Raw genomic sequence first — 17,007 nt, forward strand, 5'->3', positions numbered from 1 at the left:
TCTGTTGCTCTCCTGCAGGTTTCTTCCCTTTTTTTTCCCCCTGAAGGGTTATTTGGGAGTATTTCCTGGTCCGATGTGAGGTTTTGGGGCAGGGATGTGTACAGATTGTAAAGCACTCCGAGACAAATTTGTAATTTGTGAAATTGGGCTATACAAATAAACTGAATTGAATTGAATTGTTGCTGTAGTTGAAAACAGGAAGATAATACGTAGCTGCCCTCTTGAATGCCGTTTAATTGGTATCGGACATATTATTATGCATAGCGTTTGACACTGTATTACAAAATAAACCAAGCAGGCATTAATGAAGACAGCTATACGTGTTCTCTATCCTATTTTTCAAACGGCCGTCGTAACTACGACAACAATGGACGCGTTCGGCTCAAAAGTCACCAGTTAACAGGGTCGCCTGTTCCACCGTAACACCGGTCAATTTGGGTTGTTACGGGTTAACGCTTGAGCCGGCGCGTCACGTTACGTCACGTGACGCGACGCGTCTTCACTTGTCAAATCTTCTTCCGCGTCTGTCTCCGCTTGCTAACTTCAGCCATGCTTCCCCCCACTTTCATTTGTTCGTGACATCTCGCGTGGCAGCCGGTTGCCGCGCGTGACAGTCGGACGGACCGTTGTGTTTCATGTTGCTTCCTCCTCTCCGACGAACAGTTTCACTTTCCATTCAGGACAACAACGCCGGGAAAACCCACAACTACAAGCTAGCCTCTTGTAGCTAGCCGACAGCTAACAGGATAACAGCGTAACCGACCGGGCACAAAGGTGAGGGGTCAACTCAGTGACGTGTGTTTGTGTGTGTGTGTGTGTGTGTGTGTGTGGGGGGGTCTAAGGTAATACGTTCACCAAATAAGGTAGTACATTAGCTAACTTGGCTGAAATAGCTCGTGGCTGTTCTTGACTAGCCTTAACTAACTAATGTAAGCTAACGTGTAATTTCGTGTAACATTACAGCAACTATCTTTCTTTTCTTAAATAACGTGCTTAAAATAATTATACTGTCGGCTGTAATTTAGTCTGACTTATTCTCCATTTAGCATCTTGCTTTAAAGCCGCTTCACCTGTTGTCTGAGCTCGCGCCTTCTCGGAAAGACTCAGGTGAGCTCGCGAGGTGAGGCCTTAAACAGGGCGTTGTTGTTGTTGTTGTTGTTGTTGTTGTCGTCAGCTGTTTCCCGCTAACAAGCAATTACAAGTCGAGACGTTTGTCTCGTGCCATACATATGTATAAGCTGTCCATGGTGCTGATGGTGCTGTTGATTCATATCGCTCTAAGTATCTCCACAGTGGGATGATAGACATATTATATATGCAGAATTTGCAAAGTAAAATAAATGACTCAACATAAATATGTATTCATGTGTTGTTGCATTACAAATAGCCCGATGCACAGTCAACAGCCAGCCTTGCTTTATTGTACATCATGTATATCGTTATTAGAGGGGATAATGTTTACGTCATTGTTCTAATTTTCCTTGAAGAAAATTACAATTAATGTGGTGAGATTTTTTGGGGGGGAATCTGTTATCTTCTTAAGTATATATATATATATATGTGTGTGTGTATATATATATGTATATATGGCTGTTCCATAGCTCTATATTTATATATTTAGTTGGGTCTCCTTAAATGTAGTCTGGATGTGTGTGTGTGTGTGTGTATATATATATATATATATATATATTTAGTTGGGTCTCCTTAAATGTAGTCTGGATGTGTGTGTGTGTGTGTATATATATATATATATATATATTTAGCTGGGTCTCCTTAAATGTAGTCTGGATGTGTGTGTGTATATATATTATATATATATATTTATTGATGCCACGATGCTTACTCACTTGTGCACGCAAGTTTTAATTTGTTACCTGAATTTAATTAAATCATTCCCACCTTTTGATCTCTACATTACACATTCCATCCTTTTCTGTGGTCCTCTTGCTGGGCCTCATCCAATTGGTTACTCCACTTTATAATAATGAAATGCATGGCCTTTAAACGCATTTTAGGACCCACTTCCATAAAATCCCAACACCTCAAAGTTAACACATCCACAGCGTCTCAAAGCCGACCAAAGTGACATTAAATGTGTGGAAACGTTGCTATTTATTTATTTTCAGCACGATGCCATGGTGGCTCCTACTTTCACAGCTAATGTTTCATATTTTATTAATTGGGGAAGTAGTCGTGGTTCGGCTAACTGTTTCCATGTCCGTCTCTGAAAGCAGCGTCTATGAGCGGAGTGCGTCCGCCTGGATCAGAGGATGTATCCGCCCTCCAGAAATGACTTCATCTCTCTGACGCTCGGTGACTCCCGCAGTCACGCGTACAACAACGGCAAACACCGGAGGCAGTCGTGCTGGAGGGTGAGTGGCGCCGCGGTGCGGTGTGCAGATCAGGGCTCGAGGCGGAGGCGCCATAGAGCCCCGTGTCTGATGCAATACAACGAGCTCGTGTTCAACTCGTGTGAAGAATTCAGACTGTAGGTTTAGGGATAGGAGATATTTAGAAACTATTAATCAATCGTATAACTAGAACGGGCACTCGGTAGAGCGCATACCTTCGCATATCACAAGATTGGGCATTGAATTATGAACATTTTGGCATTAGTTGCATGCCAATTGGATATTTTTGACCTTTTCTTGACCTTGACCTTTGACCCGATCGATCCCAAAATCTAATCAAATGGTCCCCGGATAATAACCAATCATCCCACCAAATTTCATGCGATTCGGTTGAATACTTTTTGAGTTATGCGAGTAACACGCATACACATAAATAAATACACGGCGATCAAAACATAACCTTCCGCATTTTCAATGTGCAGGTAACCAGATGGGGATGTGCCGTAGAAATCAAGAAGCTTTATGTTGATGTTGCCCTCTTGTAAATTAAATATAGCCACTTAATAGCCTGATATGATGCAACCAGTGATGTTAAATGATATTCCGCGCTTGGTTGCTGTGTTGCACTTTTCATTTCACGCCTCGTACTTTAGTCTGCTGCTCCTTCCTCAGAGGGTGCTTTGTTCACTGTTTTTTTTTAGTTTTTATTCATAACCGCGCTCACAATAAAACTACCTCCGTTGTTCACGAGCAGGTGTGAGTAATAAGAAAAAAAACATGTCATTTTGGGTAGAAATCTATGAGAAAATGATTTATTTCCTCAGTAGACATTCTAAACATGAGTTTATGTCTCTGATGCTGAAGTCGTGGTCATGTAGTGAAAACAGACGGTAAGGCAGTGTACGCCTCCTGTCCAAATATAAGAATCGAGAGGCCGACGGACAACACGGCGTTCTCACGGCGACCTCGTGTGCAGCGTGGGACTGAACCGCGTGTGTTGACGCTGTCATGGTGAAGCACAGCGAAACGTCCCGAGAGGCAAAGCGTGTTGACGATGGCTCAATAGTTTCATGGCGTTGCACCGGTGTTAATTGGAGCAGGTAGGAGCGTGGTAGCCCCCCCCCCCCCCCGAGAGACCCTCTCTCTGCATCTTAATGCATCAGGTGGAGAGACATGCGGAGTGTACCCAGGGTGAGCCACGCCCTCTTTGCTATATTCAAAAGGGCCATAAACAGATTTGTAATATATTTTAAGAGCCTGTGGAGTTTTTTTAGATTCTGCCTCAGTGTGTTTACTCTGCGATTCTCTTCTCCGCCTGCAGAAATGGAAGCGGCTGTCTCGGCTGCAGCGGAGCCTCGTCCTGCTGCTGCTGGCGCTGCTGCTCGTCTTCGGACTGCTCTCCTACCCCGGCGTCACAGCGCAGTGGAGAGGTAAACAACGCCGCGCTCGCACACGCACACAAGGAGCGTGGCAGTGGATTGTGTTAGGGGGAGGGGGGGGGGTGGGTGCATTTCAGTGAATTGCTTCAAGGCCACACAACACGCTCCAATAGTTGGTCTTTGTTGTTTAGATTAGTTTTGTTTTGCTTGTTTGTGAAATCTTGCTTTTACTCTTTCTTTTTTTTTCTTTTCTTGTCTTTATTTTATTTTCCCACCACATAGTTTTTTGGTGGTGGAGTTAAGTTTTTTTTGTTTTGTTTACATGTATTTTCTAGATGACTCATATTCTGACGGCTATATAATACTAGTTTACAGGGTTCCTACGGTCATGGAAAACCCGGAAAAGTCATGGAATTTTTTTTTTTTTTTTTCAGGCCTAGAAAAGTCCTGGGGGGCGATATCGTTCCTAAAGTTTTGGAAAAGTCCTGGAAATGTGTTCTATTCATATGTGCATTCACACTGAGTTTTAAATAATTAATATGCTTTTAAAAGAAAAAAAGCCGGCATACACTCTTTCATACTCGCACATTTTTCCGCGCTGCAATCGAATGCACCTTCACTGAAAAGACAAATGTTTATTCTTTTAATCTAAACTATTGTCTCTCATTCATTTGAGTCATTTAACGTTATAAACTGTATGCTTTGGAATTCTCATTGTTAATTTAAATACAACGTTTTCTCACTTTTTCATGTCTGCACCGAGATTTCACCAAATGTTTGGTCATGTAAATTTGGTTTGAAGTCCTGGACACCCATTGGTCAGCATGTGTGTGAACCCTGACTCGTTGTCTTCTGCCCGCTGTGTGTTCAGGGTGGTCCGACAGGGACGACTGGCTGGAGCCGAACGACCGAGACCTGAAGGACCTCCCTCTAGACGTCCGGTCCAGATTGGATCAAGCTGCAGGTAGAGCTCCGCCTCCTGCGGCGGGGCCTCACGTGCCGCCAGCTGTGGATCCAGATGCAGGCGCCGTGGTGGAGCCAGATGTGGGTGCGGGTGCTGAGGTGGAGCCCCGAGGACCAAACGTCCCCATTTTCCCCAAACCTCCCACTAAGGTGTTTGTATTTATTTATTTATTACACCAGTCAACATCATCGATGAAGTATTCGTGCTGAAGTCGCCCCAAGATTGTTGCTTGATGTTAATTACTTACGTCATTAAAATCATTAAAAACAGCTGTACTTGTTACACACTTTGCTCTATTCTCTTAGCACTTCCATAATTACTTAATGTCCTTATTGCTGGTCCTATAGGTCTGGAACAGTCTATGTAAAAGTTCCCTGTTTTTCTCTATTTGCACTACATATTTAGACTCTATTCTTATTTTATTTATCCGCAGATTAAGACTTTCCCGATCAAGAGAGGTCCGCCGAGCCTGCGGAAAGATGGAAACATTTCAGACGCAGCCGGCGGGGAGAAGAAAGTGCAACAGGTTGTTCGAGAAGAAGGAGACGGGGGGGAAGAGGAGGACAAAGAAAAGAAGATTGTCAGGTAATAGTTAGTTTTTTGGTGGTTTTTTTGACAGCCTTTACGTGGCTGACCGATCAATGTTCAGGGTTCATACCGTCATGGAAATCCTGGAAAAGTCATGGCATTTTTAAAATGGTTTTTTCCAGGCCTGGAAAAGTCTTATAAAAAAAATTCGATCACAAAGTTTTGGAAAAGTCCTGGAAAATATGTTATATTCACATGTTCATTTACGCTGATTTTTAAATTATAAATGTGTTTTTAAAAAGAAAGATACTCAAAACTGGCCGGCATACGCTCTCATACTCTTTCTTTTGAACGCACCGTACCTGAAACGTTTGGTAGCCATAGCAACAGTAGCTCAGTGATAATCCACAATGAGATTTCACAAAATGTTTGCTCATGGAAATTTGGTTTAGAAATCTATTAGCAGGGTTCGTACAGTCATGGAAAACCTGGAAAAGTCATGGAATTTTAAAATGGTAATTTCCAGACCTGGAAAAGTCATGGAAAAAACATAAATCATAAAAGTTTTGGAAAAGTCATGGAAATTTGTTATCATCACATGTTCATTCACGCGGAGTTTAAAAATAATGAATATGTTTTTTAAAGAAAGACGCTCAAAATATAAGCCGGCGTACGCTCTCAAGACGCAAAATGTTCTAAATTGTTCATATTTATACCGAGATTTCAGTTTGGTCATGGACATTTGGTTTATAGTCATGGAAAAGTCCTGGAAATCCATCAGTCAACATGTGTATGAACCCTGGATGTTGACTAAATGTTGTCAATTGAAGCAACAGATTCCCCCGTTGATGTTCTATTGACTGGGAAAAGCAGTTTGAGACATGTCTCCTTGTTCTGAACATCCTCTGCACTCATATTGGCGATCGCCCCCCCCAGAGAAGAGAATAGCAAGCTTCCCTCACCTCCAACTATGTCCTGACGATGGCTTTCTTGTAAAATACAGCCGCACACCGAGGGGTGTATTGCTTCACTCGGCTACATTGTGACGACATGGCGCGTTATAATATAAATCAGAGAAGCAGTTTCTAATACGGCTTTTTTTTTTTATTGTTACTTTTGGTCTCGCAGCTGGAGGGGAGCGTTGATCGAAGCCGACACGGCAACAGAGCCACCGCCCTCGGCCAATGGGAACGAAGCAGCGGCTCCCCCGGCCGACGCGGTGTCGCCGGAAGGTCTGTACGCAGCTCAAATGTTGGGCTTTAAAGATTTGTGATGAAAGGGAACATGAGAAGTTAAAGTGTTTAGTCTTCTACAAATGATTATCCATCAGTTTGTTGAATAATCCCAAAAATCTATGAATTTAAAAGTCTCTAAAATGTTAATTTTAGTCCCAAAAAAGATTTCCACTTTGTGAAGAGGAAAAAAAAAAAAGAGAAACCATACGACTGTATTGTAATATTGTTTGGTCTACATCCTCGTATCACTGGGTCTCTCTTTCTCTACTTTCTGATAATGAGAAAACTTTTCTTACTATTTGAGTCCCACTGACAAAAGTTGTCCCCTCTAGCAAATTCTTTGACCTCGCACGCTGTTCAAAGCGCAGCTCTTCTGTTGTTTCCCCTTTTTTTTTTTTTTTTTTTTACAGTTTTATAAATATTTCTGCCCCCCTGCTGTGCTCAAAGCATCAGAACATTCCTTCTACTGGGAGACAAGAAACATCTGAAAACGAGACGCGTCGCGAGAGCGTCCGAGAGGAATCGGACCTTGAGGGAGCACGCCTTCATTTCTTATTCCTTCCTTTTTTGTCTTTTTGTAGTTTCAAGTGGAACCGCGGACCGCCTGCAGGCCGTGTGTGACGCCTTCAGGCACGCCTGGAAAGGCTACAAGGCCTACGCCTGGGGCCACGACGAGCTCAAGCCCATCTCCAGGTCCTTCGGGGAATGGTTCGGACTGGGTTTAACGATCGTTGACTCTTTGGACACGATGTGGATTTTGGGCCTAAAAGAAGGTATTCGCTCTCTCTTGGGGCTCCGTGGCATTTGATATGCTCAAAATACCAAAATACACGACCGATGGGAGAGTTTGTTTGAAGCCTTTGGGGGGTGGAGGTCATAAAAACTGATGTTACCACTTGTATGAAGCCCTCTCTTTATCTCTGCTTGAGGCCACATGAGCCAATACACTAACAGGTGCATTGTGGGTCATGTGGGCTCCAGGTTTTGACAAAAGAAAGAACAATCAGGGTCCGTACGGTCATGGAAAACCTGGAAAAGTCAAGGATTTGTAAATAGTTCTTTCCAGGCCTGGAAAAGTCCCAGAAAAAATAAAAATCACCAGAGTTTTGGAAAAGTCGTGTAAATGAGTTATAATCATATTGTGCATTTACATTTACTTTTAAAAGAATGACGTTTAAAATATAAACGGGCGTACTCTCTTTCATACTGGCAGATTTTTTGCGCCGCAAGTGAACGCACCGTAACTGAAAAGACAAATGTTTATTCTTTTAATCTAAACTATTGTCTCTCATTCATTTGTTGTCATTTAAGGTTATTTACTGTATGCTTTGGAATTATCATTGTTGGTTTAAATACGACAATTTCTCACTTTTTCATGTATACACCGATTTCACAAAATGTTTGGTCATGAATATTCGGTTTAAAGTCCTGGAAAAGTTCTGGACACTCATTGGTCAATATGTGTCTGAACCCTGAAGATGCATTATCTCTTTTTAATGTCTAAGATTCTTTAAAGAAAGTTCTTTAAAGAAGATTCTTTAAAAGAAGATTCTTTAAAAAAGGTTCTTTAAAAAAAGATTCTTTAAAGAAGATTATTTACAAAAGATTCTTTAAAAAAGATTCTTTAAAGAAGATTCTTTAAAAAAGGTTCTTTAAAAAAAGATTCTTTAAAGAAGATCCTTGAAAAAGATTCTTTAAAGAAGATTCTTTAAAGAATCTCGGTTGGCTGCCGTCTCTTACGTTTCTTACGTGTTAAACTCTCCTCAAGCGTAATTATTCGTTCCCCTCCGTCTCTCCGTCCCTCTCTCGTCCTCCATCTCTCTCCACGTAGAGTTCTCCGAAGCGAGGGACTGGGTGGAGAAGCATCTCTCGTTCGACAGGAACGTGGACGTGAATCTGTTCGAGACCACCATCCGGGTCCTCGGCGGCCTGCTGAGCACCTTCCACCTGACGGGGGACCGGCTGTTCCTGGACAAAGCTGTGAGTCCGGCTCGTCTGTCCTGGGTTTGAGTTCTTCAACAAATCCCAGGGTGGGAAATTTACATATTATATTCTGGGGGCTAATTTTTGCCCCACTGACTTCATCCAGGGGCATTTAAAAATAAATGGGGGCACTTTTTTAAACTTGTTAAATAACATTTAACCTTTTGTTAAAAATAATAAATATACTTCTTTTAGTCTTACTGTATATGAGCAATTGTCATAAAAAATGGCAATAATAAGACTATTAGGCAATAATTAGGCTATTAGGCAATAATTAGGCTATTAGGCAGGAGTCTACAGATTTAAAGTGTTTTCTGAGATTTTTTTAACAAAAAACAAACGTAAATCAGATAATCATATTCAATTTTATTCTTATTTATTTGTGGTTATTTATTATTAACTTTTTTAAACATCTATTAACAATTATAAATTATTTCTTTGTTTTTTTATAATTAAAAATGATATTTATTGATTTTTTGTGCGTACCTAGCTAGTACAGGCAATACACACAACAAAGAATAAAAACAAAACACTTAAATTATCATAATTCTGGGGGCTTTTTTTGCCCCTCTAGTGACATCAGGGGCAATATTCTATTTATGACAGGCAGTTTTGCCCTTTGCCCTTTCGTGTAGCTTTATCGGCAACTATATAATCGCGATTCACAGTCTCCAAGTGAACGGGTGACTTCAGATGTAATGATGCAATAATATTCATGTCTTATAAGTCAGAATTATGGGAGGGGTGAAAATGACTTTCTCCGTTTCCTCTCTCCACCTGAAGAAAGATCTGGGCTCTCGGTTGATGCCGGCGTTCAAGACCCCCTCAAAGATCCCGTTTTCAGACGTCAACATCGGAAATGGAATCGCCCACCCCCCCCGGTGGACGTCGGACAGCACGCTGGCCGAGGTCACCAGCATCCAGCTGGAATTCCGAGAGCTGAGCCGCCTCACTCAGGACCCGCAGTACCAGGTCAGGGCTGCAGATGGACGAGCATGAGCTCTGATTGGCTCTAAATCCATCAGGTTGCCAGTTTGTGGAGCGGAGGTTGTCCCTGAAGCTTTTAAGCTCCACCTACTTTTGAGTATTTTGTATCTAACCTCCACCAGTAGCTTTTGATGAGCCTAATTTCATCTAAGTGTGAAATTAATAATAATTCCCCACTGATAAATTGGAGTATTTTTCAATATGTGAAGTGAGGCTTCTGGGTAATAATCTAATGGTCTCTCTCTCTCTCTCTCTCTCTCTCTCTCTCTCTCTCTCTCTCTCTCTCCCTCTCTCTCTCTCTCTCCCCCCTCACCAGGAGGTTGTGAACGAGGTCATGAGGCTGGTCCACAAGCTGCCGGGCAAACATGACGGCCTGGTGCCCATGTTCATCAACACCAACACCGGCCAGTTCACCCACAAGGGGGTCTACACCCTGGGGGCCCGGGCCGACAGCTACTACGAGTACCTGCTCAAGCAGTGGCTCCAGGGGGGCAAGACCGAAGACGAGTGAGCCCGCTTTGTCGATGTTCTGTGGATTGTGGGAGAAAAACAACAGGATTTTAAGATGGACGCAATGTCTCGAGACGCATTCTGGGAAGAGAGTGACATCACAGCATGCAGGGTTCAGAGGGTCATGGAAAATGATTATTTCCAGGCCTGGAAAAGTCCTTAAAAAACATTTAAATTCCACAAGTTTTGGACATTTTTTTCTATTCGTATGTTAATTTACGCAGTTTGATTAAAAAGAATAAACATTTATATACACATTTATTCTTTTTAATCAAACTATTGTCATTCAAGGTGTGTATATTCGTGGATACACTGAGACTTTGGTCATGGAAATTTTGTTTAAAATCCTGGAAATCTATTGGTCAACATGTGTATGAACCCACTTTAAGTAGAATATGTGTATATTTAGTTTGCCGTCTTGTGATTTAGTAAACAACAGGAAAAAAAGTCTTGTTTTTAGAATTGGGATAATGAGTTAATGAATAGAGACAGACTAATAACATACTGACTAATAACATACTGACTGATGTCATAAATGTCTGATATCATAATGTCTGATGTCATAATGACTGTTCTCCTGTGTCCGGTCAGCCTGTTGGAGGACTACCTCCAGGCTGTGGAGGGAGTGAAGAAACACCTGGTGAGGCAGACGGGCTCCGGCAAGCTGACCTTCGTGGGCGAGTTGTCCCACAGCCGCTTCAACCCCAAGATGGTAGGCGTGCTCGCCGAGGGGCGGTGTGCAAAGAGACGCACGACGCCCCGACTGTTCCCAGAGCTGCTGGAAGAAAGAAAAAAGAAGCTACTTTTTTTATGTCTTTATTACGCAAATCTACCTCAATACTTTTGCGCTGTTGTATATTATCGACCCAGGACTTCTGTGTTTTAAATAAATGTGTTTTTTAAATACCACGTGATGGACAAACCTGTGTGCATTGCTCTCTCTCTCTCTCTCTCTCTCTCCCTCCACCCAGGACCACCTGGTGTGCTTCCTGCCCGGCACCTTGGCCCTGGGGGCCCACAACGGCCTCCCCGGGGACCACATGGACCTGGCCGTGCAGCTGATGGAGACGTGTCACCAGATGAACAGGCAGATGGAGACGGGCCTGAGCCCCGAGATCGTCCACTTCAACCTGCAGGCCAGCGACGGCCAGGACGTCTACGTCAAGGCGAGTCCACGCGGCCTCATCCCCCATGTGGTCATGTTTACCTTCGCATTGAAAATGCGGAAGGTTATGTTTTGATCGCCGTGTATTTATTTGTATGCGTGTTACTCGCATAACTCAAAAAGTATTAAACCGAATCGCATGAAATTTGGTGGGATGATTGGTTATTATCCGGGGACCATTTGATTAGATTTTGGGATCGATCGGGTCAAAGGTCAAGGTCATGAAAAGGTCAAAATCTTCTTTTTACCATAGCGCGGTCAGTTTCTATCCAATTGGCATGCAACTAATGCCAACATGTTCATAATTCAATGCCCAATCTTGTGATATGCGATTGTATGCGCTCTACCGAGTGCCCGTTCTAGTATTTACATGTTTTCCATTACTTTCGATCTTCTCTATGGTCCACAAATGGAAAATTGGCCGTAAAGCTGACTCTTGTTGTTGTTGTTTGTTTACGTCTGTCCTCCAGCTGGCGGACAGACACAACCTGCTGCGGCCGGAGACGGTGGAGAGTCTGTTCTACATGTACAGGTTCACCAAGGACCCCAAGTACCGGGACTGGGGCTGGGAGATCCTGACCAGCTTCAACAACTACACTAAAGTACACGCTCCGGATCGTGCCACAACATTAGCGATTCAGCTTAAACCGCCGTGACCCTAAACGCCTCCCCCCCCCCCCCCCCCACAGGTCCCCGGCGGCGGCTACACGTCCATCAACAACGTCCGCGACCCCGTGAACCCCGGGCCGCGCGACAAGATGGAGAGCTTCTTCCTGGGCGAGACGCTGAAGTACCTGTACCTGCTCTTCTCCGACGACGCGCCGCTGCTCGACCTCGACAAGTACGTGTTCAACACGGAGGCCCACGCGCTGCCCGTGTGGCCCGCCGCACCCACGCCGCGCCCACGCCGCGCCGCGACCACGCCGTGACCTCATCACACGAGCGAGGGAAAAGACGGCGTCGGAGCAGACCCGGTCCACTTGTACTTTGACACGTTTCCATATGGGGGGGGGGGGTCTCACAGTTTTCCTAATTTTTCCTAAGGAAAAGGTTTGTGAGATGGAGCTGGTCTCTCATGTATAAAGCTTCTGACTCGCTGGAGACGGGGAATAAGAAAATGCCCAGAGGCCTTTGTGTGTGTGTGTGTGTGTGTGTGTGTTCCTGTGTGTGTGTGTGATTTCATCGCTGACTCTTCGCTGTGTGAGTTGAGCGTCCTCGTCGTCCTCACGTGGTCGGGTGTCATGGCCGTGGGGGCGGAGTCTCACGCTGTTGGTTTAAAGGCTTTTCTTTGGCCTTTCAGAATGACTTTTTGAACAAGTTAATTCATTAATTCATTAAGTTACGTTGTAGTTTGAATCCCTCTTTTTGAGATGGCATATTCCTGAGACCAGTTTCACTTCTGAGGCCAGTGCCTTGCTGAAAGGAAAAGGCAGCGCATTGCGCAACTCTAATGTCTTTGAATGAAGTACAGGCGGTAGAGGATACAGCGGTTACACATGTACAACTTTATCAATGATGCATCTGAGCCTGTGTTGTTGTTGTTGTTGTTGTTGTTGTTTGGGTATGTGATGCTGCTCTCTGATTGGTCCAGCTTCCAGGCTTTGAGCTCGATGGATTCTCGCTGCATATTTCCCAGACTCCTTGTTTTCTGCACGATCGAGGAGTTCAGCCGGCTGCAGTCGTCTTCCTGGAGGTCGCCACGGTAACACGCTGGCGGGCCGTCCGATTGGTCGTGAGTCATGTGACGAGACGGCGGGGAAAAGGGCGTCGGGCCGTCAGTCTGTTGTTCATGATGTCAACACGGAGCGAGAAAAAACAACAAGCACACCGAGTTACAGCCTGCAGCTGTTTAGAGGCTGCATCTCTCTCTCTCTCTCACTCTCTCTCCTCTCTCTCTCTCACACAACCTGTTTAGAGGCTGCATCTCTCTCTGTCTCTCTCTCTCTCTCCCTCTGCCCCTCTCTCTCTCATACAACCTCTTTAGAGGCTGCATCTCTCTCTCTCTCTCTCCCTCTCTCCCCCTCTCCCTCTCTCTCTCATACAACCTGTTTAGAGGCTGCATCTCTCTCTCTCTCCCTCTCTCCCCCTCTCCCTCTCTCATACAACCTGTTTAGAGGCTGCATCTCTCTCTGTCGCCCTCTCTCTCTCCCCCTCTCTCTCTCACAACCTGTTTAGAGGCTGCATCTCTCTCTCTCTCTCTCTCTCCCTCTCTCCCCCTCTCCCGCTCTCTCTCATACAACCTGTTTAGAGGCTGCATCTCTCTCTCTCTCCCCCTCTCTCCCTCTCTCTCTCTCCTCCCCTCTCTCCCTCACAACCTGTTTAGAGGCTGCATCTCTCTCTGTCTCTCTCTCCCTCTCTCTCCCCCTCTCTCTCTCACAACCTGTTTAGAGGCTGCATCTCTCTCTCTCTCCCTCTCTCGCCCTCTCTCTCCCCCTCTCTCTCTCACAACCTGTTTAGAGGCTGCATCTCTCTCTCTCTCTCTTATCTCTCTCTCTTACAGCCTGTTTAGGTGCTGCATCTCTCTCTCTCCCTCTCTCGCCCTCTCTCTCCCCCTCTCTCTCTCACAACCTGTTTAGAGGCTGCATCTCTCTCTCTCTCTCTCTCACAACCTGTTGAGAGGCTGCATCTCTCTCTCTCGCCCTCTCTCTCCCCCTCTCTCTCTCACAACCTGTTTAGAGGCTGCATCTCTCTCTCTCTCTCTCTTATCTCTCTCTCTCTTACAGCCTGTTTAGGTGCTGCATCTCTCTCTCTCACTCTCTCCCCCTCTCTCTCTCACAACCTGTTGAGAGGCTGCATCTCTCTCTCTCGCTCTCTCTCACTCTCTCTCTCTCTCTCTGTCAGATCCAGTTAGCCTTTCGTGGTGAATCTTATTGTCCAGTCAGACTCTTTTGTCACAACCACGTGAGATGAAAAGACAACAACAACAACCTGGTCACATGAGCCCAAAGTCCTCAGAGGTCTGTCGTATGAACGGAGCTGCGTCCGTACCGACCTCTTCGTCAACGTAGGCGTTCTCTTCGTCGTTGAGGAGCGTTGGATGCGTTCGGGGCCTCGTGCTTCTGAGGGATTGTTGAACACGGCGTGGAGCGTCGGGGTCGTTTGCCGCGTTGCTATGCCGACGAATAGAGTCTAAAAAAGGTTGCCGTGATTCCTTGGTTCCCTTCATGAGCTCCTCACTGAAGCCCTGTGAACTGTGTGTTTGTTGTTGTTGTTGTTTCAGTGCTACGAGTCTCTGGTTTCTACTCTTCCTCTGGTGACGACCCTGTGGGTGTAAATATGTTTTGTTTAAATTGTGTCTGAATCGACCGGATTATTGTTCTTCTGGTTCGATGTTCCACGCCGTCGTGTTTCTTCTTCTTCTTCTTCTTCTTCTTCTTCACGCGCTCCTACTTCACTTGTTCGCTGCGATTAAATCTCCTAATCAGGAAACTTAACACGAGTCTTACGTGACACTGACAGCTGAGCTCGTTTACTTAATGCTTTATTTAAATCATGATGTATTCCTGGACATTGATGTTCCTCTTAATAAGTTTAGAGTGTTTTTGTGACCTGGGGGGAGGAGTTACGTCATCAGGCGTTACCGCTGGAGACGCTTTGACTCAAATAGTCTGCTGCCGCCATGTTGACGGAGGAAGTCCAAAAAGCCATCCCGTCACATGATCACCTGGTCAACTGGTCACATGATCGCCTGATCACATGGTCACCTGGTCACATGGTCACCTGATCACCTGTGCAGCCAAACTGAGTTCCGAAACAATTATAGTTTATTTTGAAGAATAAAATGTAAACAAGACCAAAAACAACAACAATGAGTCAGACTGTTCCTACTTTAATACTTTAATACTCTAATCCTTCCCCAGCCTCCCTAAGACCCTCGGCCCCGAGGCCATTCATTGGTTACTCCAAAATTATAAAAATAGAATATGCAGTTTGTTTACTTCTTTTTCTTTCATTATTTCAAGGGGTCATTGTTATAATTTGCTGGTCACTGTAGCGTCTACCAAACATCAAAGGGGAGGAGCAGGTTTGTGGGTGTTTTCAGCAGCGGATTAAAACAACGAGTTCTTCATCGTGAACAACAATGGACTTCTATTGTGTTTCTGCTCCTGTGTGTGTGTGTTTGTGTTTGTTTTATATATTTGTAATGGCACAGACACACACCTGAGACGTGTGCCATGTTCTGTATCCACGGAGGGATGGAGACCCATGAAGGACGCAATGAGGAGACGGGTATCGACTCCTCAGCTCTCACTGAAGAGATTCATGACGTTTGATATTCTCATTATGTTCTTCCACTGGAAAGAAGTTGGTCTCGTCTAATCCCTTTTCTTCTTCTTTTTTTACATTTAAAATTGATTCTTGAGATTGTTTTCGCAATCGTCTCTGAATTTGAAGGTTCTGTGAAACGAACGAGGGCGTCGTCGGCTTTTGTAGCATTTTGTCCTTTTCTTCTCTGATTGGCTGAATCGTCCACGTGTGACGATGATTGGTGATATAATGTGATTACTGTTCAATCCAAGCTATAGCGAAATGACAACTCTACTATTTTACATGGACGACAAAAACATCAGAGAGCCGGAGACACGGATCAATACTGTGTTCAATGGATCGAGTCATAACAGAAGACAACCTCAAAAAAAACACACATGGCCTGCAAATCAATAACTCATCTGCATATTTTGATGATGCAACATTTATTTGAATTAAGGTCAACATCTGTTTCCCCTTTTTGTAAATACAGTGTTTAAAAAAAACTATATACATATATAATTGTTTTAATATATATATATGTGTGTTAATATGTGTATATATATTAAAACAATATATATATAGATATAAATTGTGTACATGTACCATTTGTATATATTTTTTTGTTTATTTTAATATGTACTATTTTAATATATATATATATATTGTTTTTATATAAATACTATATATATATATTAACAACAATACATATAAATATATAGAAAAACTGTATATATATATAGTATGTATATATATTATTATAATATATATATATTAATAGTATATATGTCATGTTGTACTTTTTATTGAGCTGTCATTGAATCCTGGCTCACTGTACAGACTGATGGAGCACTTTGTAATTGAAGTTGAGGTTATTGAAATGTTTTCTAAATTCAAACGTCCTACCTTCTAACTACACTTTATGAATAAACCTTTTCAATTAATGTTTTGGATCTGTTTGCTTTTTATTTCTTTATTGCTGTTTTTATTTGATTTCTGTATGTTTATGGGAAAAGCCCAAAGAAGATTACAGGCGTCATCATACTTTAGCAAAGCCCTGAATGCTGAACACCAGGTGTGTCGGTGGCCGCCAGGGGGCAGCAGAAAGCACCTGTCCACATCCTGCTGAACCCAACTCACGGCTCACAGCGGGGCTGAGACCCGGAAGTGACGTATCCTCAGACGAGTTACCACTGTTTTAGGAACAAGGGGAGTTTGGGCCTCCACTACAAATATTAATCGCATTTATTTACATTTGAATGTGGCATTAATGATCAACTCAATACATACATAGATATAGATATTCATATATGTAAGATATACTCACAGTGGGTTTGTTCTCGACACATAAAAACAAAATATGCACACAGGAGGCCGTAATTATAGCACGTATGACATTTTTAGAGATAGTACACTGAAGACATTTCATACACACGTATTATTTCATATCTCAGATTCAGATCATATAAAATAAAGGGAATTCCTATCAAGTTGTTGCACGTTGGTTAAATGTAATACACCTGGATCAGAATACCTGGAAGCCAGAGCCTTTATTGTATAATTATTGTTATTATTATTTACTGAGAAACATCATTTCCCCATCACAGGATGTCTCTACACCTGGATATTGTGTTTACATGCGACAATATCCTGGTTC

At 43.5% G+C, this 17,007-nt stretch overlaps 1 protein-coding gene across 3 annotated transcripts; it reads left to right on the forward strand.

Moving 5' to 3' along the window:
• Positions 1 to 537: 537 nt before the first annotated feature.
• On the forward strand, positions 538 to 16,295 carry man1b1a (mannosidase, alpha, class 1B, member 1a). Of its 3 annotated transcripts, none has more exons than XM_056432904.1 (14): positions 538 to 774; positions 2,232 to 2,372; positions 3,673 to 3,781; positions 4,602 to 4,843; positions 5,128 to 5,279; positions 6,351 to 6,454; positions 7,039 to 7,230; positions 8,289 to 8,437; positions 9,224 to 9,412; positions 9,744 to 9,934; positions 10,529 to 10,649; positions 10,909 to 11,103; positions 11,573 to 11,704; positions 11,792 to 16,295. In XM_056432904.1, exons 2-14 carry the CDS (start codon positions 2,271 to 2,273, stop codon positions 12,029 to 12,031), a joined length of 2,118 nt encoding a protein of 705 aa, XP_056288879.1. In that variant the 5' UTR covers positions 538 to 774; positions 2,232 to 2,270; the 3' UTR covers positions 12,032 to 16,295. The 3 variants fall into 3 exon arrangements, with proteins under 3 accessions (XP_056288879.1, XP_056288877.1, XP_056288880.1); XM_056432902.1 differs by having other exon boundaries at positions 2,235 to 2,372; XM_056432905.1 differs by lacking the exon at positions 538 to 774 and adding an exon at positions 1,091 to 1,107.
• Positions 16,296 to 17,007: the final 712 nt, after the last annotated feature.

Source organism: Pseudoliparis swirei, chromosome 15 (genome assembly GCF_029220125.1).
Source record: "Pseudoliparis swirei isolate HS2019 ecotype Mariana Trench chromosome 15, NWPU_hadal_v1, whole genome shotgun sequence".
In the NCBI taxonomy this organism is placed as follows: Eukaryota; Metazoa; Chordata; class Actinopteri; order Perciformes; family Liparidae; genus Pseudoliparis; species Pseudoliparis swirei.